The sequence below is a fragment of the Thermobia domestica genome, chromosome 1 (genome assembly GCF_964235325.1).
Source record: "Thermobia domestica chromosome 1, izTheDome1.hap1.1, whole genome shotgun sequence".
NCBI classification, from domain to species: Eukaryota; Metazoa; Arthropoda; class Insecta; order Zygentoma; family Lepismatidae; genus Thermobia; species Thermobia domestica.
This window is the reverse complement of record NC_137454.1, coordinates 190,463,484-190,486,336: the sequence shown is the minus strand read 5'-3', so window position 1 is coordinate 190,486,336 and position 22,853 is coordinate 190,463,484. Positions and strand designations below refer to the sequence as shown.

The 22,853-nt window shown below is 35.2% G+C and overlaps 2 protein-coding genes across 5 annotated transcripts in view; one reads left to right on the top strand and one right to left on the bottom strand.

Annotated features, from left to right (window-relative positions):
• Positions 1–4,671, top strand: part of LOC145692216 (DALR anticodon-binding domain-containing protein 3) — a 28,722-nt gene extending 24,051 nt beyond the window's left edge. For 2 of the 3 annotated variants that reach the window (XM_081767518.1, XM_081767515.1), the window contains exon 6: positions 4,498–4,671. In XM_081767518.1, the coding sequence (XP_081623644.1) occupies positions 4,498–4,617 (120 nt within the window). In that variant the 3' untranslated portion in view covers positions 4,618–4,671. The remainder of the gene's footprint in view (positions 1–4,497) is intronic. The other variant, XM_081767511.1, reaches the window with a different exon arrangement.
• Positions 4,672–15,746: 11,075 nt separating this feature from the next.
• The window catches only part of FANCI (Fanconi anemia complementation group I), a 113,383-nt gene continuing 106,276 nt past the window's right edge, over positions 15,747–22,853 (bottom strand). For both annotated transcript variants that reach the window (XM_081767508.1, XM_081767504.1), the window contains exons 25-26: positions 19,502–19,597; positions 15,747–18,816 (exon numbers count right to left, since the gene is read on the bottom strand). In XM_081767508.1, the coding sequence (XP_081623634.1) occupies positions 18,724–18,816; positions 19,502–19,597 (189 nt within the window). In that variant the 3' untranslated portion in view covers positions 15,747–18,723. The remainder of the gene's footprint in view (positions 18,817–19,501; positions 19,598–22,853) is intronic.

Below are 22,853 nucleotides of genomic sequence, written 5' to 3'. Positions count from 1 at the left end.
GAAAATTCATATTTCACGGTGTCAACAATTTGCCACAGGTGGGCCCACAAGAGTACCGTTGTAATTCCAATTAATAAATCTTAAACATTTTATATCTCAATTGTGCTGTACTACGAAAACTGCAAGTTTGTGCTGATCAGATATTTAAATCGGGATTGGCATAATATACGGTTTTACTCTGTCAAAATACGAATTAACGAAAAGTATATATACGAGTTTGTCTAGAAAGAAACCATACTTCCAAAAATATGATCAACCAAACTGTCCTTGACACACTGTTTGCCAACGCCGTGCAGTGGGATTCTTCCAAAACATTTTGACAGTAATTGCATCGTATTGCCTTGTATCATTCTGAGACTGCGAGCGTTGGAGTGGTGTTCCGTATTTGTGGATGATTTTGTGATATTTTGAAACAGCAGCGTGCGTGCATCAAAATTTGTTTCAAATTAGGCAATAAATTAACAGAAACTTTTAAAATACTGTACAGTAGGAAGTGTATTGAAAAGAATGTAGAGTCGAACAGTGTTACGAATTTCAGTATTTCAAAGCAGGAAGACCATCCATCGAGGACGAGGAAAAACCTGGACGCTTATCAACATCATGGATGACGTTCACTTTCGGAAAGTGTATGAAGTTGTACGGAAAGATCGTCGTCTGACCTCCGCGAAGTAGTTGAGGAAGTAGAAATCAGTTAACTCGGCCTGTCATGTGATCTGAGTTAAAATCTGAACATGCATCATGTTGCTGTAAAATTCATTCCACGGTTGCTAACAAAAGAACAAAAAGGAATACTTGTGGATATCTGAAAAGATCTTTCCAATAGTGCAAACGAAGATTATACCTTCTTAAAACAAATGAGGTTGTGTTTCACAGTTTGAAACTACTTTAGATTTCCAAACTGTGCGAATTCAATATGCAAACTTTGTATAGCACATCTATAATTACTTTGTCACTTCCATTTGTTCACCAATAACTAATCACCATTCCTCGTTTAATTGAAACATCCCGAGAACCGAACTTGCGTCCACAGAGTAAAATAGGCTCATTTAGCATCTGTGTGCACCCAGGAGGAATAGCATAGCTGAATAAGCAGAAAATAAATAAAACGAGCCCCCAAAAGTATCTCTCTCTAAGCAATGTACTGAGATTGGTCTAGATGCAACGGATTTAAACAAAGCTTCCAAACACACAAATCTAATAACCTTTATGGGAAAATTAAAAAAGGAAAACGCCCAAGGATTGACCTATACCAAATCTTTATTCATACTAAGAGGAAAAAAATGTCTCGGATCATTTATCTGGAAAATAATGAATCCAGTCCTTTATAGAAGAGAACCATTTATCGCGCTTATCCCCCCCAAAATTGGCAGAAGATACTAAAGAATCGCGATTTTAACGAAAGCATCAGGTTAGTCTAATTTCGCCTCCTTAGTGAGGCTTCAATCGGGACTTGAACCCCTAGCCTCTCCTCCCTCTAAAGGAGTGACGTGGTCCAAAAAAAACAGTAAAAAAAAAAAAAAAAAAAAAAAAAAAAAAAAAAAAACCGGTTCAGCGACTTAATTCGCATCCCCCTTCACATAACCCTCTTGCTGTGTGGTACAGTTTACAGACCAACAATCGCCATAACCCCCCAGAGAATCGTGGTCTGAAAATATGTCACAACTATATTTGTTGCATCTCGGCGATACAGCCCTCTTGCTGCACCGTGTCACACTCCAACCGCCTCTTGGACAGAACTCTAACCATCTACCTCTTTAGACGGTCGAGCTGGAATCCTCTCCCACATATCATTCTTCTGCTTATATAGGAGATACAGGCAACAGTCACCAGCCAGACGCTTGGTTTAAAATATTTTAAAATTAACGAACAAATAAAAGCAAGATTAACGTTCGTTTCTGTCTCTTCAAGTGAGCTGTTAAAAAAATCCTGTTTCGGAAAGAAGGAAAACTGCTGTTAATTAACAATTAAGCTACATAAACAAAATTATATGAAAGACAAGAATAAATATAGATTATATGTACTGTAATAATTAATTTACCCGGCCGGGATTTCTTTCTAAATCTATATTAACTATCAATACATAAGATATACAAGAATAATAAACAAAATAGTAATTACAAATATTTCTAGCAGCTCCCTAAGAGGGAACTGCAACTTGAAGAAGATGATCAAAGATAAAATATGTTCCTCGAACGCTGAATGCATATCAAAAAGCCATTACTCGCTGTCTCTTATTGCTCTTGCTCAATGGACATTCATATTGAAACCTCAAGTGCTGATTGATGTCTATTACTTTAAATTCTTGCAGTATTGAATCCATACCAAAGAATTGCTTGTCGCTATCTATTTTCGTTTTATCCATTATACGATCAGTGTATAACCGGAAATCTTAAATTTTCACCACGTGCGATTTGAACAGATAGATAAAAGTAGAAACAAAAACTCATTCTTGAAACGTTAAAAAAAAAAAAAAAAAAAAAAAAAAAAAAAAAAAAAAAAACATATCTTACCGTTTTGGCTCTATGAAAACAATATTGAAACTGAAAGTACTAGTAAATTTCAACCACTTCCGATTTGCAGATGGTAGTGGTATCTTCACATGACACGCTGAATCAGTTACAAAAGACCGTTTCCCACTGTCTGTTATCGTTTACGGTTTTTGTTCCATGACGACCAACGTTGAAACTGGAAACAGTTGATTTCTATCATTTCCGTTTTGAATAGAGGATTAACGAAGTAGATGAAATCTCTTCTTGAGACCATGAATCGATTACATAAAAAATGCTTCTCCATATCTTTTTCCATTTTTTATCTATGAAAATCAGTATTGAAACCGTAAGTACTAGTAAATTTCAACTTCTTCATGTTTCCGTAGTATATTGCCGGTGATAATCGTACTTTCTCTTGAGACGCTGAACCGATTTTTAAAAAACCGCTTTTCGCTGTCTGTTTCCGTTTTATGGCGATAAACATTGAAACAGGAAATTGTTAACTTGAACCACAGAGTTAACGGAGGAGGTGGAATCTACTCTTGGGACACTGAATCGACTGCTAAAAGCAGCTTTTTGATATCTTTTACCGTTTTGCTTTATGGAAATCAATATTGAAATCGGAAGTTAGTAGTAAATTTGAACCACTTTCAGTTTCGGTAAAGTGTTGCGGAAAATCATATGTCGTCTTGGGACACTGAATCGTTTGTTAAAAAACGCTTCTCGCTATCTGTAAACCTTTTCTTTTATATCTATAAACGTTGAAACTGAAAATGGCTAATTAGAACGATTTCCGGTTTGAGTAGAGAGTGAGTGGAAGATATAGAACCTATTCCTGGGAAGCTGAATCGATTACAAAAATCCACTTCTCGATATCTCTTATTGTTTATGCTCTGATACCTGTTGTAGACGGAGACGGACATAGCCGCTCTATAAGACTTCTGACACTTATGCATAACATAGTTTGGAAGTCTGAAAAGAGCATGATAACAGGTGACGAAACTTGATCTATGGCTTTAACGTTGAAACAAAGACACAGTCATCCCAATGGGTGAGAAAAATTATTACCGAGGCTCAGAAAGCCATTCGCTCAAATGTTAATGTCAAAGTGATGCTTAATGTTTTCTTTGATTTTTATGATTTGTTCTTTATGTGAATATGTGCGTCGTGGACAAACCATCAACAAAGAGTATTATTGAGAAGCGACGAGGCGTTTGAGGAAGAAGAGACCGGAAGCATGGAAAAGTGAAACATGGATGTTGGACCAAGACAATGCTCCTAGCCATTCTGCGCTCCTCATTAAGGAGTTTTTTTTTTTCCCGAAGAACAATGCGAGTGTTGTATCTGTCACCCTACTCACCTGATTTTGTACCTACAGACTTCTCTCTATTCCCCAAGTTGGAATTCACCCTAAAAGATAGTCTTTTCAATCTGTAGAAGAGATAACAAAAAATTCGCTACGAAACCTCCAAGCTCTTCCAAAAAGTGCGTTCCAGCAGAGAAAGATGTGCTGAGAACGATGTATTAAAAAGTGGAGAAAACTATTTTGAAGGAGATTGATCTGAATAATACCATAAACTATAAGTACTATTTTATTTTAAAAGTTCAGTTTGTTTCTGGACAGATTTTTATATATATTCTCAGCACTTATAGTTTAGTATAGTAATAACAACATTTTAAGTAGTAGTTTGTAATAGACGCTATGTGTTCGTTTAACGCGCATCATCTTTGCTTTATATATATATAAAGCGAAGATATGCGCGTTAAAGAACACATAGCCTGTATTACAAACTACTATTTGGAATGTTATTTTCCAGTTGTAGTGCTTGAAAGAAATGCACTTCAATACGTCTTGACTGGAGTTCTTAGCCTATAGTTACGTCAATGCTATAAATGTGCGTGGAACAAGAAAGAAAACTTTGATATTGTATATGACATAAAACGATGATTGAGTTATATGATTAGTTGAAGTAAGAGTATAATTATGTATATTTTTTCTTTTTTCTAGGAGTCTCATCCACACTTACTACCAACGATGTATGCAAGATTATATTTACTGCAAGGTGTTGAACAGGTGTTACACAATGCTTTAAGTTTGTATGGAATAAGTCCAATGGTACAAATGTAACTGAGTTTGTATAAAACGAATAAATATTTTTGCAGTATATGACAGGTGTTGGTATCCTCAGCATTTAAAATCGCCCATTGAAAAAAAAGTAGTAAGTCTGATTCAGATTTCCTGCCCTCATAATTTCACAGTCTTGATTATTACAAGTATAACCTTTTTAGTGAATGGAGACGAGTGTGGGGATCATGGGTCAGATTCGATGACGATGGGTTTTGGTGAGTTGGAGTTAGTCACAATGGGCCAGAGTGGCTCATAGTGGGGTGGTGAGTCAGTGAATGACTCGTGGATCAAGTTTTCATTGACCCACGCCATCTCTGGTTAAAATTGTACTAAAGAGGAGAGGCTCTAAAGGTGCAAGTCGGCGATTATGCTCAAATTTTGCACATAGATAGTACCCCACATAGATAGAACTCGAGATATACCTAGGTAGGGGTTTGTCTGATTGGCTAAATGAAGACTTCAATGATTTATCTTTCAATAAGCGACATTTTTTTCATCATTTCCATGGCGAAATCAGAAGAACACGCGCCTAGTAATCGTAACGTTGCTGGTTCGCGCCCACCTCGGGGTATTTGTTTTACTGTTTTTTGATTCACCTGAATATAAACAAATCACGCATATAGGCGATTTAACATATTTTGGGGGAGTAATTCTGTGGGTCGCTGGCGTTTCGTCGTATCTCTGCCGCTGGTCTTATAATTTTAAAAACGGAAGTTCAGTCAATTTTTGGCGAGAGGTCGTTAATTGCCCATCGGTGGTTCACCGACGCTTACGGCATGGTATCCGTGAAGTCCGTTGGTACCCCTAAAAGTCTAAAACAGTGAAACAGATGTCAAAACCGGAAAACTTGTATTTAATCTTTTCAAAGTAACCTGTATCGAGGTAAAAATATTTGCCCCATATTTCCCCGGAGGGTCCAACTCAAAATGTGCAAATCGCAGGTGTATTGAGTAGTGTATCATGTACAAGTATTGCTAAAAGAAAGAAAAAAATGGTAAGAGACTCGAGTCTCTATGATAAGCTTGTGCAAAAAGCGAGCGTTCAAGATGGTAATAAATCCTTCATTGAAAATTCTGTGGCCACCTCTAGAAATGTGAAACTGTGGAATCTATATCAGAAGAGGTAAACATTTGTCTTATCATTGCGAAAGTATAATGCACCAAGGTAGAACAAAAAGTACCTCATTGTAGGTTTATTACATCACTAATGTTAATTTGTATGTTCCATGGTTGTGTCCTTTAGGCTAAAGGACAGGTGATTATGAATTATAAAATTAATGGTTGAATATAGAAATGGAAGGAATGCTTGGCAAGATGAGTAGAATTGACAGTTCGGCATAACCTTTGACGGTATCCACAGTTTGTTTTTAGTTCGTTTTGCTTTTACCTTTTTCAAGCACTTGTCTACGTAAGGGCTAGCCCCAGTGTTCCTTCCATTTCTGTATTCTACCATTAATTTCATAATTCGTAATCACTCTGTCCTTTAGCCTAAAGACACAACCGTTGAACATGGAATTTAACATTAGTGATGTAATAAACCCAAAATAGGGCACTTCTTGTTTTATCTTGGTGCATTATACTTTTGCAATTGTAACCCAAATGTTTACCTCTTCTGATATAGATTCCACAGTTTCACATTTCTAGAGGTGGCCCCGGAATTTTCAATGAAGGATTTATTACCATCTTGAACGCTCGCTATTTTGCACAAGTTTAGTATAGAAACTCGAGACTCTTACCTTTCATTTAGCAATACTTTTAAATGATATACTACTTAATTCCCCTTGCCATTTGCAAATTTTGAGTTGGACCCCGCCTGGGACCCTCCGGGAGAATATGGGGCAAATGTTTTTACCTCGATACGGGGTACCTTTGAAATTATGAAATACGTGTTTTCCGGTTTTGACATGTTTCATCGTTTCAGACTTTTAGGGGTGCCGAAGGGCTTCATGGATATCATGCCTCTTTATTCTCTTAGTTTTCAGATACAATCCCCTCGTAGGCAGTTCGTGGAATAACAGGGAGGATGTGTTATGGTTACTACTACTACTAAGGTATTATTATTTGATCATTAAGTGAATTGCTTAAAATGTCGAAATTGCAGTCAGAAAAACTTATCATACTAACACATTAAGTAAGATCATAGGGCAACAATGTAACATAAAATATTTTCTGGTACTCACCTAATTCTCTCTCTCTCTCTCTCTCTCTCTCTCTCTCTCTCTCTCTCTATATATATATATATATATATATATATATATATATATATATATATATATATATATATGTACACTCATGTTCAAAATTATTGTCGCATGTCTATAAATATGTTGTTGAAGGAATATAATTTGATAACGAATTCGCCCAGTATTTCTTATAATGTTAGTGTGTGTATAATCGGCAAAGACATGTATGTGGCAAATTTCATGTGAAAAGAGCAGTAAATAAGAACAATAAAACGAAAATAAAACTTTCTTGTCCATTTAGCAACATTTTGTTTTACTCGTTGTAATTTTCGTATTTATAATTCTTATCCTATGAAATTTACCACAAATATACATTTGCCGATTATATACATAGTAACAGTATTAAAAGTACCCTGCAAAAGCATTATCAAATTATATTCTTACAAGAAGACAGTTACAGATATGCGACAATCATTTTGGACATGAGTGTACATTGCTTTGCTCACTCTCAGCTTGGTTGTTCAAGATACTTTAAGAAATGTGACAGGCTGTCGAAATGTCGTCAACCTGGTTAGGGAAATAATTGTTTTTGTAAAACATTCCCCTAAGAGTCTGGCTTTCTTTCATGTACTGCAAAGTGAAAATGATAAGTCGATTAATTTATGGCTGTTTTGTCCAACAAGAATGACAGTTCGGCATATGTCTCTTCAGTCGTGTTACCTTAACTACCATGAGCTTATGGATTTCATGTCAGAGCAATCTTTATCAGATAAGTCAGCTTCCTGGTACATGGCTTCCTGGTTCAAATGCACTCGTTCGATTTCTTTTTTCATCTCGCATTGCTGATAAAGCTGTTTCGTCACATAGATAGCGCAAATACAGCATTACCAAAGAAAACTTCATGTATTCAAGATGCTGTAAATATGATTTCAAGCCTACAGCTCACTTTGCAGAATTTCCGAACAGATACTGAATTTGACACATTCTGGGCAAATGTAGTAGGAAAAGCAGACGAACTTGGACTTTCAGAACCAACTCTACCGCGAGCAAGAAAACTTCCAAAATGGATCAATCAAGGTGATAATCTCCATAAATATGAAAACCCACAGCAGCTATATCGTCAACAATATTTTGAAACTATTGACACAGCAGTATACAATGTTTAGAAACACGGTTTGATACTAAAATAAAACATTTTTTAGTGCTCTGTGAACGGTTTATCATTGGTGAAACCAATGATGTTAGTGCTATAGATGAATTTTACAAAGATGATATAGATATCGAACGGCTCAAGTTACATCGTGATATGCTACTTGATCTTCGCAAAATACAAACTAGCTCCCAACCTTTCGAAGTTTCGCGTGTGTTCTTGACTTCTTAAAGCAAAATACTTATCTTCAAACCATGTTGCCAGAAATCGTCAAGTTCGTTCGATTATTTTTGACGCTACCATCCACTACTTGCATAGCGGAGAGATTCTTTTCTTCTTTAAGACGACTAAAGTCCTATCTACGATCTACCATGGAACAAAACCGGCTCACTTCGTTAGTAATTTTAAATCGCCATCAAGAACTTTCTGCAGCACTCGATCGTGGTCTTATTGCAGACGAATTTATAATGCACACCGAAATTCGCAGGCAAACCTTTGCTATGAAAAAACAGTCATTCTCCGTTTGCCACCTTCAAACCTGAACCTGGATGGAAGAAAATCAACTAAATACAAGTAAGTTACTATTAACATAATGTTACAATTTAATAAGAAATTTAAAATTTGATAGTCATATTTTATTCCTACATGTATTTTATTGTCTCATTGTATCATTCAAACATTGGAAATGTTGAAACTTCTTTTTGTGCCTCCCAGCAAAAATGTGTGTGTTGTTACGGGAGAGAAGACTCCCTTTTACATACATCTTTCATATACGAACAAATAGTCATGTCCCATTGATGTCCGTTATTGAGGGGTTTTATTGTACTTGCAGAAATTAACTGAACCTATTATGCGATAAAAGGCTAAACAGTTTATTGATAGTGAATTCTTAGCCATTATCATTTCTGAATTGTTGCAACTATATTGTTGAATTGACTTGATATCATTCATCGTATCTTTTCAGCAGCAAGGCTATATGAGACGTGGATCTACAATTTAAGCTGAAATCCGGCCCACTGTCGTTCAATGCTCTCTCACCGGGAATCAAACCCGGGACTGTGCACCAAATGCACGCGCTAGCCACTAGACTAGCGTGGAGGGCTGCAACTACATTGTGACGAGCTGTCAGTAGTCCATTATTGGCGCACAGAAACGGGGAACGTAAATAGGGAGAAAGCGAATGAAAACTGTTAACCAGAAAGAAGCGGGAGTGGGGTGGGGTGCTTAGGCTACAATGTGTTTAAATTCACTCTGATTAAAACCAGTTGGTTCTTAACCCAACTAACCCTACATCCATTGTTCCTATTTAAAGTAGTTGAGCCTTCCCCCCAACGTTTTCTTCGTGTCAGCGCCTATGGTTTACATACGTATGTCATAGCTTTTCTTACTCCACCTGTCCAAGTGAATTTTTCAAAACAATTAAAACACTGAATTACTTCATGCTCTGAAAATATAATGCTTTTTTAATCCATTAGTAATAGAGTATTGTGTTTTTAAATAACTGGTATGTTCTAAGTGGGTTCTAGTCAGAAATCTTGTTTGAATCTTCACTTGATAACAACGCTTAGATATTGAAACAAGTAGCAAGCGACTGCTTTTTGCCATATAAGTGGAAAACAAATTACTTGAATTGGCAACGCGCTAGTAGCTGGAATTACAGATAGTGGTGCCAATTGTGCCTCTAGTTATTATATTGTGACTCTTATGTAATAAACTCACTGGATTAGATTATCATATATCAGGTTGACTAAACAGTATTGAGCCTTTGAGGACAAAATTGAGAATACAATTCTTTTGGGTTGGAAATAATATGTTCGATGACCTGCCATTTCTCTTGGAAACCATAATCCCATCACCATAAAACTACCGTGGTTTCTAGATCTCTTCAAACTTAACACCATTCTGGCAGTTCTGCACAGACCGAAACAATGGTAGTCTGGCGGTGCTAGATCCAGGCTGTACGGTGAATGCATTAAAACCTTCCAGAACAGCCTTCTCAATTTCTGACGAGTCGTTAAAGATATATGCGATCTGGCGTGGTATTCGACACAGTTTCTGTTGACCTAATACCTAATTCGGTCATTTGCTTTGACTTGTTCGGTACAGTCGCGCTAGTTGTTGACACTATAGATCAGTGTATCGCTCTGTCCGACAGCAGCAGATCGTGCTGCACGATACCCTGCCAACCCCACCAAACACAACATAACCTTCCTGGACGTTTGCATGGGCTTTGCCACAGACTGTGAAGTTTCTCGTTTTGACCATCATCTTTTTCGCACGTTGTTTTCATAGGCTATCTACTTTTAATCACTTGCAATCAACAGATAGAGAAACGGCTCGAGTTTGTTACGTTTCGCAGTCGAGTAATCTGACGAGTCGAGATTCGCAGATAGAAATTCAATCGAGTAATGTTTTTGAGTCAGATCATCGGGCACCCATACGCCGAGTTTCTTTCTGTATTTAGCCTTTCTCCAAATGCTTGGTTTAACACAGTTTGTTTATGACTGCTTACATGTCGGTCATGCTCGAGTTTTGTCAGAATATCTTCCACTTTTGCGGTGGTCGCCTACTGCGAGGAGCATCTTGAACATCAAAATTTGCAGAACGAAAATGATTTAATCATTTTTTGGTTGTTCAAGGTATCATTTTTTTGGTTCATAAGGTATCTTGTCCATAAAATCACAAATTTCTTTATGAACCTGCGCAGCATTTGCGCCTTTATTGAAGTAAAATGTTTGTTATTTTGCGGGAAGTTCACTCATCTTTACAGCCAAATACCTTACTCCCGATTTTCCAATACTTTCTCCACATCTACTAGCTTCACCTATCAAATAATCATTGGGCCTTACTCGGTGCGACTCATAGATCCTGCAATTTGAAATATTAACGCCATCTCGTGCGGAAAAGACTCAATGCCTTTTAGAAACCCTGATATAAAGTATAAATCTTTGGAAAGAAGCATATTATGTAGCTAATACGCTAGGTATTACCTGATTCGTACAGTGAAAAACAACGGGCTCTACCTCAAGTCACTATATGAACACTTCATTTAGAGTCATTCCACCTCAGACCGACCAATTTTCAAAGGTCTTCACGGTGATTGTCAAGGATTTTCATGAAAAGTTCTACACATAAGCTGGGTAGTATCAAGAGATAAAATACCAAGTTTAAAAGCATTACTGTAAATATAACCGAAGTTATAATAAGATATCCACTACACTGCGTAGGCCCAATATTTGCCAAAATGAGCAATGCTGTCCGCGGGACGTTTTCAGGCTCTCACAACTTTCTCATTATGAATGATATTAAACTAAACACAAACTTTGTACTAACAGTAGCAGAATGAATTTCCAGAAACAATTATGGCTGAATATCAGGGTGGAAAAAAATCATGATTTTTTTAAAAAAAAATTTTTTTTGTTGATTTTTTTGATTTAAATCAAATCTTTCTCCTCGCATAATACAAGTCGCGAACTGAAGAAAAAACATTAGGGATTAGTATTAAATGCTAATTATGACATTTAAGTGAAAGTATTGGGGTTGAATTTTGAATTAATCCCCAGTCGTTAACCTATTTCAATCCCAAGCTATGTTTCTTCATCATTAAGGAAAAAGTACACAACATTTATCAACATGACACTTATCTTTCTACGAAAGTTACTGATATTTCGCAGGGGCATATTATAAAAAAATGGAACTAGCTAGCGGCATGAAATACATATAAAGTACATAAATTTCGCCTAAAATTAAGTAACTAACTCTATGGCCTATGGAACCCGGAGCTGCAATGCCACGTTTACAAAAGCTCTCCATTGACTTCTATCCTTAACCAACTGGATCCAGTTTCTACTTTGTATTCCTATTTCTGCGAGATCCATCTTAATATGGCCTCCCATCTGCACCTAGGTCTTCCTAATGATCTTTTTCCGATTGGTTTTCCAGTTAAGACTTTGAAAGCGTTCCTACTTCCTTCCATCCTGGCTACAAGACCCGCCCACCTAAGCCTCCTAGACTTGACGACCCTAACAATGTTGGGTAAACCGTATAAATTATGTAGTTCCTCGTTATGAAGTTTCCGCCATTCTCCATTCCCGTTCATTTTGGGTCCGAATATTCGTCTCAGGATCTTGTTCTCAAACACTTTCAGTCTATGTTCTTCCCTCAGAGTAAGCGACCATGTTTCGCAACCATACAGAGCAACAGGCATGATTATCATTTTATATATTTTAAGCTTCAAATTTCTCGACAAAATTCGCGACGACAAAAGATTTTGAACTGATTAATAACGAGAATTCCCTGCTTTTAGTCGACATTTAAGTTCTTCGTAAATATGGTTTAGGTGTGTTAGTATTGATCCTAGATATTTGAAAGTATCCACTTTATCAAAAGTATTATTCGATATTTTAACGCATCCAAAATTTGCCGTATTATGATCCCGAGGAACTTCTATGTATTTAGTACATAAATTTCGCTTAGTTTTGTTTTATTTTATTATTATTTTTTTTTATTTTTGACCTCTCTAAATTCTCTTCTATTATCTGGAAACAAACAAACAGACGTGGACACAAGAGAATTTTCGCCTTAAATGTCCATGGTGATTTCCTCGTTGGAATAGTTAACGATTTAAAAACCGTATGTTACGAAGAGAAGAAAACATGATTCACCCGTTATCCGTTCACAACGGGATTTTCCCTAATCATCCTTTGCATGACACTCGTTTTCATACTGTGCTTACATACATTTGAGTCTCATTGTATTATGATTATTATATTCCATAATCGAAATAACAGAACAGAAACGGGATTTTACTTATTTTCACTTTAAATTAATTTATTTCGGATTTTCATTTAAATCAACGATTTTTTTTAAAAAAAATCAAGTGATTTAAATCAATCCACCCTGCTGAATTTAATATATATATATATATATATATATATATATATATATATATATATATATATATATATAAAACAGTAGGTCATTTACTTTTGTTGTAATTTAACAATGAAAATGCGACAAAAAGCAAAACCAATGAAAAAATACACAAGTTGGCAACACTGTAGCGCAATTCTGATAGTTCGTACGAACTTCTGTATTTGCATACATGATGACCATAAAAAATTGTAATTTTCACACAAATTACGGCTTAGCGCATACATTAGTGTTCGAGATTTAAATCAATTAGTTACGTTTTACAGATTCATAACTGCCACATACCTTGCAGTAACAAGATGTAATTTATGTGACAATTACAATTTTTTATAGTCATCATGTATGCAAATATAGACTTTCGTACGAGCTACAGTGTTGCCAACTTGTGTATTTTTCATTGTTTTTGCTTTTTTTTTTTCATTTTCATTGTTAAATTACAACACAAGTAAATGACTTACTGTTTTTTATTACCTTGTTTGAAAGTTTGCAATGTGAGGTACCCAAGGACTGGTACAGACTCTCTCTACCCACTTTCTTTTTCCCATAAAAAATGCTGAACTTTGTGTAACATTTTATAATTTCGTTTTTTGTTCTGCTTTTAAATGAATATTCAGCAATAATTGTTTCTGAAAATTCATTCTGCTAATGTTAGTACAAAGTTTGTGTTTAGTTCGATATCATTCATAATTAGAAAATAGTGAGAGTCTGAAAACGTCCCGCGGACATCATTGCTCATTTCGGCAAATATTGGGCCTATGCAGTGTAGTGCATATTTTATTATAACTTTGGTTATATTTACAGTAGTGCTTTTAAACTTGGTATTTTATCTCTTGATACTACCCAGCTTATGTGTAGAACTTTTCATGAAAATCCATGATGGTCACTGGAAGGGGATGGAATGACTCTTTAGAGAAATGCAAGCACTGGAAAAGTATTTAGTAATAATAATAATAATAAAACTAAGTATATGTATTTTCTTCAACATTTTTTTTTATTAAAATGGGATTCATAACAATATAAAAACTCTTTGTAATGCTATTACAAAAATACATATTTATATAACATTGTCTGTGCATTTTAACTACAGTATGTTAGAGCTGTATACAAGTCACTAGCAAAAATTCTTATTCCAATTTCGTTCAAATTCTATTGAGTAGAATAATGAAAAAGATTTTAGTTTTTATTTTCTGTTTGTATTATTGTGCCAAAGACAAAACTCAGTCGTCTTTCTCCAAGCCTCGCACTTTCAAATTCTAAGACGGCGCTATATAATTTGAACGTAGTAGTATGAGCTTTTATGAAGTGTTTATGGTTTGTACAGTTATGTCGAAGAAAAAACCCACCCACCTTTCTTTGAAATGCCCTTTTTATCCTATGTGAAAAAGTGTCAACAAAGTCAAATTACAGTATGTAAGTACAAATCTACTTCCAAAAGTGAAATGTATTATATTTATAACTGATTTAGAAGAGAGTACAGACCTTCATTAAAGCTTACATAAAATATACTATCTACGACTGTGAGTAAACTGCTTATTTTTGAGAGGTGGGTGAATATTCTTTTTGAACATGACTGCTCTTATGCATATAACTCAAACATACATGCAATATATTCAACAGTACTATTTTCGATGACAATGTTTTAAACACGAAAACGTATGTTACATACATTTATTTTTTTACATTACTCCTAAAAGTACTGCAGGACATACAAAAATTTAGAATTTTAAGTTTAACCCATAAGCAATAGTCTGAGATTATGTAAGTTTAAGCAGAGCTGTCTCCGGACCATTTGAGACGATGTGATCATTTTTTACGAAAAAAAAAAAGTGTAAGTCAATGGATTAACTGTTTTATGCTGTAGTGTTTAGAATATAAACACTTTTCTATTTTACTAATTGACTGTGAAGTCTGGAAAGAACGACAGTATTAATTACTGATTGGAGTGCGCTGTGGCACTGAGAACTAAAGGAGAAAGGGGTGCACTCAGAGGTCAAGTCCAATAAGAGATATCCAAGATCTTGCTGTGAAAATCCGCCTATCTGAATTATTACTGTGAAAGCATAACATCTTCACTACTGGATGAAATGCATTCCTAGATGTTCAAGAGAATTCAAAGGAAGATTGTAGGAGATTACATCCTGAGAATGATAGCGACGATATGAAGCATATTTTACATGACTATGACACGCTGCTTGTCAATTCTCAAACTGGTTCCAGATCTCAGATCTTATATCAACACATATTAGTAAAACAGTCTCCGTGCTTCAATGTTAAATTGTAAACAAATATTAACACAAACACCATTGAATTTATAACACACAAAAAAACTTTATTATACTTTAACATGTAATTAAGATAATTAATCGTAACTAAAATTAATTGTTGTCTGTTTCTAAGACGTTACGTTTTGGAGTTCTTGCCTGACGGCTGTTGTCCTAAATACATATTTCAAACACAAGAGACTTTAGAAGCAAAGATCAACATGAGACAATGGGACCAACTCGAGAAAATCTTACTAAGAATAGAGCTATGTTGGCGTTGGAAAGTGCTATAATAAAAATTGTATATAGTGCTGGCATTAGAAGGTTTAGTAGTTTCTGGATTTCAGATTTTGGAACCGTTGTAACTTCATCTCCGCTGAATCAAGATTAAATTATCTACTTTTATATTTATCGGAGAATGAGTTAAATAGGAAAGTAAACTTCGATAGAAAATCCTGGTCCTACAGGTTAGGGTTGTCGTCGGGTTGGCAGCCAGTTGTAAAAAAATCCCTTATCAAATATGGATCTAAAAGCAGACGCTAGATAACCACAAAAAATGTTTAGAAGAAGAAAATGAGTTAAATATTTGATTTTCTACTTCTGATTTTTTTTCTTTTTTTTTTTTTTTTTAATAATCCTAACCCCTAACCATATCAGTTTGATGTTTTGAAAGGTCCAATACTGGTAGCCTAAAACTTTAAATTACATGTGCATTCCTTGAATTCAATACTGATGATTCTCTTAGTCATCTCCATTTCGTTCATATTCACAAATACATCACAAAGATCAGACGATATTATACTTTCCATCAATAGGAATATAAAATGCATAGCACCCAAATACTTTACAAAAACAGGAAGTGCAAATTATAGATTTCTGGAAGAGACAAGATTAAAAAAACAGCAAAAATAAAGATAGACTGGTATTCTGTTCAACTGACGTCCTACTAATTGACTTGAAAAAATGTTTTTAAGAGGTTAACTTACATGTTACACCGCTTTAACCAGTATACTAAAAGACATGGTATGGAGAAAAAAATCGATAATTTCTTCGATTCACTATAGAACATATTGAATTAACCTTACAGATTATAAGTTACTTCAAGAAACCGATAACATTATTGATGTTTATGAGGCAACTTGTGAATGTTAAGATTCATATATAGAGATGACTAAGTGTAACAATCAGTACTAAAATTAAAGGTCACATAGTTTAAGGAATAACTAGTATCAGGACTTTCAAACCATCAAATTGATACAGTTAGGATCGATCACATAAAAGGCATATTCAGAAGTTGAAAGTCAAGTATTTGAGTCATTTTTATTACGTATAAAAATATATAATGAAATCTTTCAGTAGACTGGACAAAGCATACTTCTGCTTTATAACTTACGTACCTGGAAAAACAGGAAAATCAAGTACGTGTAACACTAGTTGAATATAGCCATCACATCTGATTGAAGAAAAGTGTTAATCGTTAGAAGCCTCGGCAAGATTTATGAAGTGACACCATTCGAGATCTAGAGAAATTTTTAGATCTTCATGTACTTTTTTCCTGCTGCTCGAGTTGATAATTATTATTATTTTCTGGAGGATAGAATGAGAAAAGTTCCGAAAAATGTGTAAGTTCGAAGTTCAAAATAAAGGCTTGTGAAGTGAAGTACCAGACCATTTTTAGTAATATCGGTTGATCTTATTAATTTCTAATTCACACTACATCTCGATACTTAAAAACAACTCGAACACTTGAGCAGGTTGGATTTAGTTGTTCTACATAATCAATTTTTAATTATGAATATAAAATTAAAATTTTAACAATTTAAGAAAACAGTAAAATATCCACTTAACTCTTGAAAGTTCTACATTTACAGTCCTTTTAGAACATGGAAATTTTAACATCTTGCAATTGTTAACCTAGAACCTAGAATCTTCCTAGCAATAACTTCCCGTGGTGATTTTTTAAAGCGTTAAATATTTAGAACTGTGAATTACACAGTTAAAAAGTTTCCTTCTCAAGTTAGTATCCTGCTCTCTTTCATACAGGTTCGTATAATGATGTCAAACTCCTGTGAACTAAAGAATCTAAATAGTCTTTCTTGAAGTAGAAAAAAGTGTACTGTAAACTCACTGTTCCTTTCCTCACTATACACGTAAAACTTAAAGATTGCAACTGGTCACTTACGTTCTACAGTTAACCGGATGTTTTGATTAGAATTTTCATCTTTTTTAACGTTAATATGAACATCAGACACTACAGATTAACCCATTAGTAAGAACCTACTTTCAATTGACCAAATAGAACGGGATGTTCACACTAGATACAAAAGCACTATCGTATGCAAGATTAAGATAAATCAAAAGGTCATTTCTATAGAATAACCTGTGCAGGATGCCAGTAATGCGCAGACTGTAGTTTTGTCTTATCTGAATGTTCTGCCTAAAGGTAGAATCTTACCATTTAACTAATGCAGCTGTTGAAGTCACTCTAACAGGAGAGCAGAGGTAATGTGACCAATTTCTTTCCCTGATAATTTGTTGAAATCCACAGATAAATAAATGATAAAATAACATAAGAAAGAGACAACACTTTTGTAACGCTTAACTGAATAAATAATGTCTGCTTTCTTATACGAAGGTCACTTCCCTTCTCTTCTTGTTGCACTCAACACTTTACTTGAATTGAATCTTTACTCTTAAAGTACGCTAAGCAAAACATACGAGTAATAAGTACTAAATGTCCAATGAAGTTCGAAAATTGCAGACTTGACCGCTTTCAAAATTTTGCGTTCCAACCCATATCACTCTTCATACTGTCTTCTCAACATGTACCACGATACGTTTAAAACGTGACTGAAGAATGGGTGCAAAAAATCCAATAAGAGTCAGAAAAACGAAAACATCATCAAACAAAATTCAGTGTCTGCCTTGTAAAAGGGACTCAGAGGAGCATTTTGTATACAGACCACTTGTAGACTATCGTTGGTTTAATATTTTTACATACAAGCAATGTATACGAATGCTATGAATACAGGAATTCCATTTTGGGTGCCGAAATTTTTTAAAGAGAAAGGTCTTTCTTACACAAATATAATTTATCATGCTCAGTCTTGCTAGAAACCCTTCTTTCTTTCTTTTTTAAATTTTATTTTTTTTCTTTCTTTTAAAAAAACGCGTATTGAAAACACCTTCTATACGGTTGGGGTCAAAGTTTTTGATAGTAAGACAATAACCACGTATTTTTTTTCAACAAGGATGTCTTCATTCAAATTTATAAAAAGGGACTTGTTACAGAACTGAACGGAGCAAAGACTGGGTCAACACTTGGCTTCACTATCCCTTGCTAGAAGCGTATTCTTTATATAGCGAGGATTCCACTACTCATTTACACACTACTGTTGAATAACACTTAACTTTCATCGAAGAGAGCGATCACGCATACACAAATCTCTTCTATTACAGAAACAGAACAAAAGAAGAAGAAGAAAAAAACTACATCTGAAGAATATTGTATGCTCTTTAGTCATAAGTGTTAATAATTCCTATTTGTCTTTCCATAAATCAAATAGATACATTTTCATCAGTTATTCGTTATGGCTCTGGGTTCGCCTCCTTTTCTTTCGAGGTTCTGACCTTGAAGTGGCTTCGTTCTCTGAATTCTCAGCATCTTCTTCGGACTGAAAATAAATAAATAATAATAATAATAATAATATTAATGACCAAAATGCTCAAGAAACTAAAACGTTATATAAGTGTCATGTATCAAACATATAAGGAATATATACATAAACAAGGTGGACCATTTATCTTGACGCGCAATTGCAACTTTTAAACTAATAGATAAGAAACTAAAATTGTGTACGATGCAAACAAATATCAATAGTGGGAAATTTGACATATTCTACAACACCACCAGATTAACAATGTTTCCAACCAAAATTTTATTTTTTTCAAATGGCACTATGTCAGACATGCTAAATGAAAACTTACAATGCCACATTTATTATTCAGCGTTGCAAACTAAGCTATCTACAGTATCGCAAACACACATTTTGAAGCCCTTTACAACCGTATTAACGCAACTGAGACTGCCATGGCAATGTACACCTAAAGTACTTTAGTATCGAATACTATAATCATGATATGGCACATTAGATACAGAAACGAAGTTACAAGGTTTTCAAAATGTTTTACTTCGAAAAACTGTTTTAATGAGCATTATGAAAATAAATATACACAAATATACTGTTTAAATAAACATACACTACAGAAAACAGTGATAAATTATTGATTTTAAGAATGACTGCTACGTAAATTAACTAGACCACTATTACAAGGAAAGTTATTATAAAAGTAGCTTACCATTTGTGTTTCTTGTTCAATCGCTTTTTGTACTTCGTCTTGTATAAGTTTAAAATCTCGGCTCGTTGGCAGTTTCACAGAGTGCATAAGATCCGTCTGAAAAGGAGATGATCATCACACAAACATAGTTTAAAAACGAAGTTAACTTCAAATTTTCACCATATTAATTATCAAAAAGTTTTAAACGTTCATAATTAAGTGCACCTAATGATATGTACTTGACCTGTATGAGAAATAGCCAGACACATATGTTTAATCTTCATAAATTTAAGTTATACCCTAACTAAATATGAACTGTGAAGCTCTGTTGTTAGTACAGACAGCTTAGGAATGACTATGTTTTTCAGTGAAAGGAATACAGAAATCAAAGTCGTCGATTCTTGAGACATTTTTCCAATTAATCTTTTTCTTCAGAATGATTAAAACACTTGCTCAATTTATTTATTTTAAGTTTACTGGACCCGTGTGTTTGACATTTGGTAGTTTTTTTTTCCCACTATGTTTGTTATTAATACTGTTACCCATCACTTCCGTTTCAGTGTGAATCCGATAACCTGTCAGTTGCGCAGTTACGGATCTTACATGACATTAAAAAAAAAAAGAGGCTCTTTTGTATCTCACTCAAGATATTTTTATAAGCTTTCTCTATGCAGTAGGTGAGGATTAACAGCTTGAAAGAATTAATCAATCCTTCTAGTTTTGATAATGAATACAATTCGAACGTTACGTATAACAATTTACAGTAAACAATAAAATGGATTTAGAATGTTAGCTTTTTCATTTTACAAAATTCTATTTACACTACTTGATAATGAATGCTACAGAAGATCAATTCACCTAAGGTGCCCAATTTTACAGAGCTGATGACGAGCTCAGCGTAGAAGAAGGAACCAGAAGTCAGTAGTCCGTGAATACAGTAGTGAGTCACGTACAATGCTGTGTGGAAGTTGTGGTGCAGCTATTATATCTGTTAAAGTAACACCTTATTGGGAAGGGTACATATGCGCACTTTCCGATGCACAATTCAGTGCGTTAGTAATTGTGAAAATGTGTGCGGCAAGGGACAACAGTATCAGCAGGCGTACAGTAGCAAGGGTAAGCCAGCGCTGTAAAAGCACCGGCCCTAAATATCAAGTCGTGAGAGTGAAAAGGAAACGGGCATATCCAGCCAGGACACCACGCGTTGTGAGAAACATCAGAGCATCAGTTGTGAAGGAGAACCCACTCACCCAAAGCAACTTCGCCATGCAGGATATCACAGAGCACAATGTGTCGTATCATAAAGGACAATTTGGGACTGAAAAAGTCATAAGGCGATGGGGCATAAGTTATCACCAAGGCACATTCAAGAGAGATTCACGAACGCAAGAAAGTTGTATGAACAGTACACCTCTCAGGTGACAAATGGCAGTGGGTTGTCACTCTGATGAAGCCTGGATCTATCTTGATGACACCAATAATCCCAGAGCCATTTTTTATTCACCACACGATGCAAAGGGTCGCGGCGAGTTCGTTCGTGAATGTCGCGAGAAATTTTCGAAAGGCTTCATGATGGTGGCAGGTTTCTGCACCCGTGGGAAGTTGCCAATGCATTGTATGGATTTGAAGGTCAGGTTGAACGCAGCCTACTGTCAATGGAACATCATGTACAACGATAACGTTGTATGGAACATTAGCAATCTGTGCCTATTTACAGAAAGGGATCAGAGGCGAATTATGTGAGCAGTATAATGTATAAAAAAAAAAAGAAAGATATATAGAGATTCTGAGATATTATTTGTGTAATCGGTAACTAAAATAAGAGTTGTTGTTACTATAGCAACAACGTAAATATATATACATGTACGTAGTCATCTTGACGAGTAAATAAGTGTGTATATAAAGGTCTAGATATTTCGTTGGGTGTGCCGAAAAGTTAATTATGTACACTTCGCATGGTCAAATATTAAAAACCAGTTAAGAAAGTGTTAAACGCTTTGAATTATTTTGAAGATTAACTTAAATATACGAACCAGGCCCTTACAAAAATTGGTGCCTCACCACGGGAGTTATATAAGTGTCGTTTCGAAGGTTAGTAAAAACGGAAAGCTTTCAACGCGACCTTAATATTACGATATTGCGAAGTGGAAAAGTAATTAAGCGAAATATGGCCATGAGTACGGAAAGTAATAATATGATTAGTGAACAGAGTGTGTATCCTGAATCGACTCCGAGTGACAATTTGGCTGACATTCTAAAAGACTTGGCACAACAGATAAGAAATCAGTCCGAGCAAATCAAGGACCAAGTACGAAAAGGTGATGAGTTGGCGCAACAGATAAGAAACCAGCCCGAGCAAATTCAAGAAAAATTGGACCAGAAATTAACTCAGTTAGCCTAGGACTTTGACGAAAAAATAGTGAAGCTGAATCAATGTAATGTAGACAGATGGGATCGTATTCAACATCAATTAAACCAGATGAACCTACATGTGGTGGAAAAATTCGAGAAATACGAAGAGAAAATAGAAAAAGTTGTACAAAGGAGCACAGAAATGCAAGAATCCATGGATGTTTTAGAAACAACAATTAATGCCCATGAAAACCATATTAAAGTACTGCGAGATGAAGTAAATTTCATAAAGGAAAGGTGTATTCCCGGTACTTCATTCCAGGATACCGAAGGCACGAATCATCCTATAGCCACAGGTTGGGTACCTGATCATCCTCCCAGAACAACATTGGAATTCGATGGATCTTCGACTGGTGCAGAAAGTAGTGACAGAGAAGAACGAGTGAGGCGAACATCCAAGCGCAAACACATTTCCAGTAGAGGTATGAAGACGTGCACAGGTAATCAGTTGCGGTTTAGCGAAGTAAAGTCGCTCACAAAGTTTAGTGGCGTGCCAGGAGATATACCCGCTAGGGCATTTCTCGAAAAATTTCAGGATGAATGTGAGCTCATGGGTGTAAATGAGTCTCAATTGTTAAAACTATTACCGCATATCTTATTGCCACCTTGCTTAACATGGTTTAAAGCCATCCGAGGTAGCCTTCATACGTATTCAGATTTTAAGAATTCTCTTTTGTCAAATTATGAAAACGATTTTATGGTAGCAAATAGAGATGCTGTTTTGCGAACGAACCACTTCAATCCAAAGTTACACCGTAGTATTACTGAATTTGTAGTATCGACATATCATGAGCTAAGATCATTAAATCCGAACCATCCGGAATCCCGAATTATAGCTTCAATTAGGATCTTATTGCCATTTAGACTACAACAGTTGTTAATGTCGGCTCAGTGCATCAACTTCAATCATTTAATTATGCTCATTCAGAGTTATGAGAGCCAGTCTGTAATTCAGAATAAC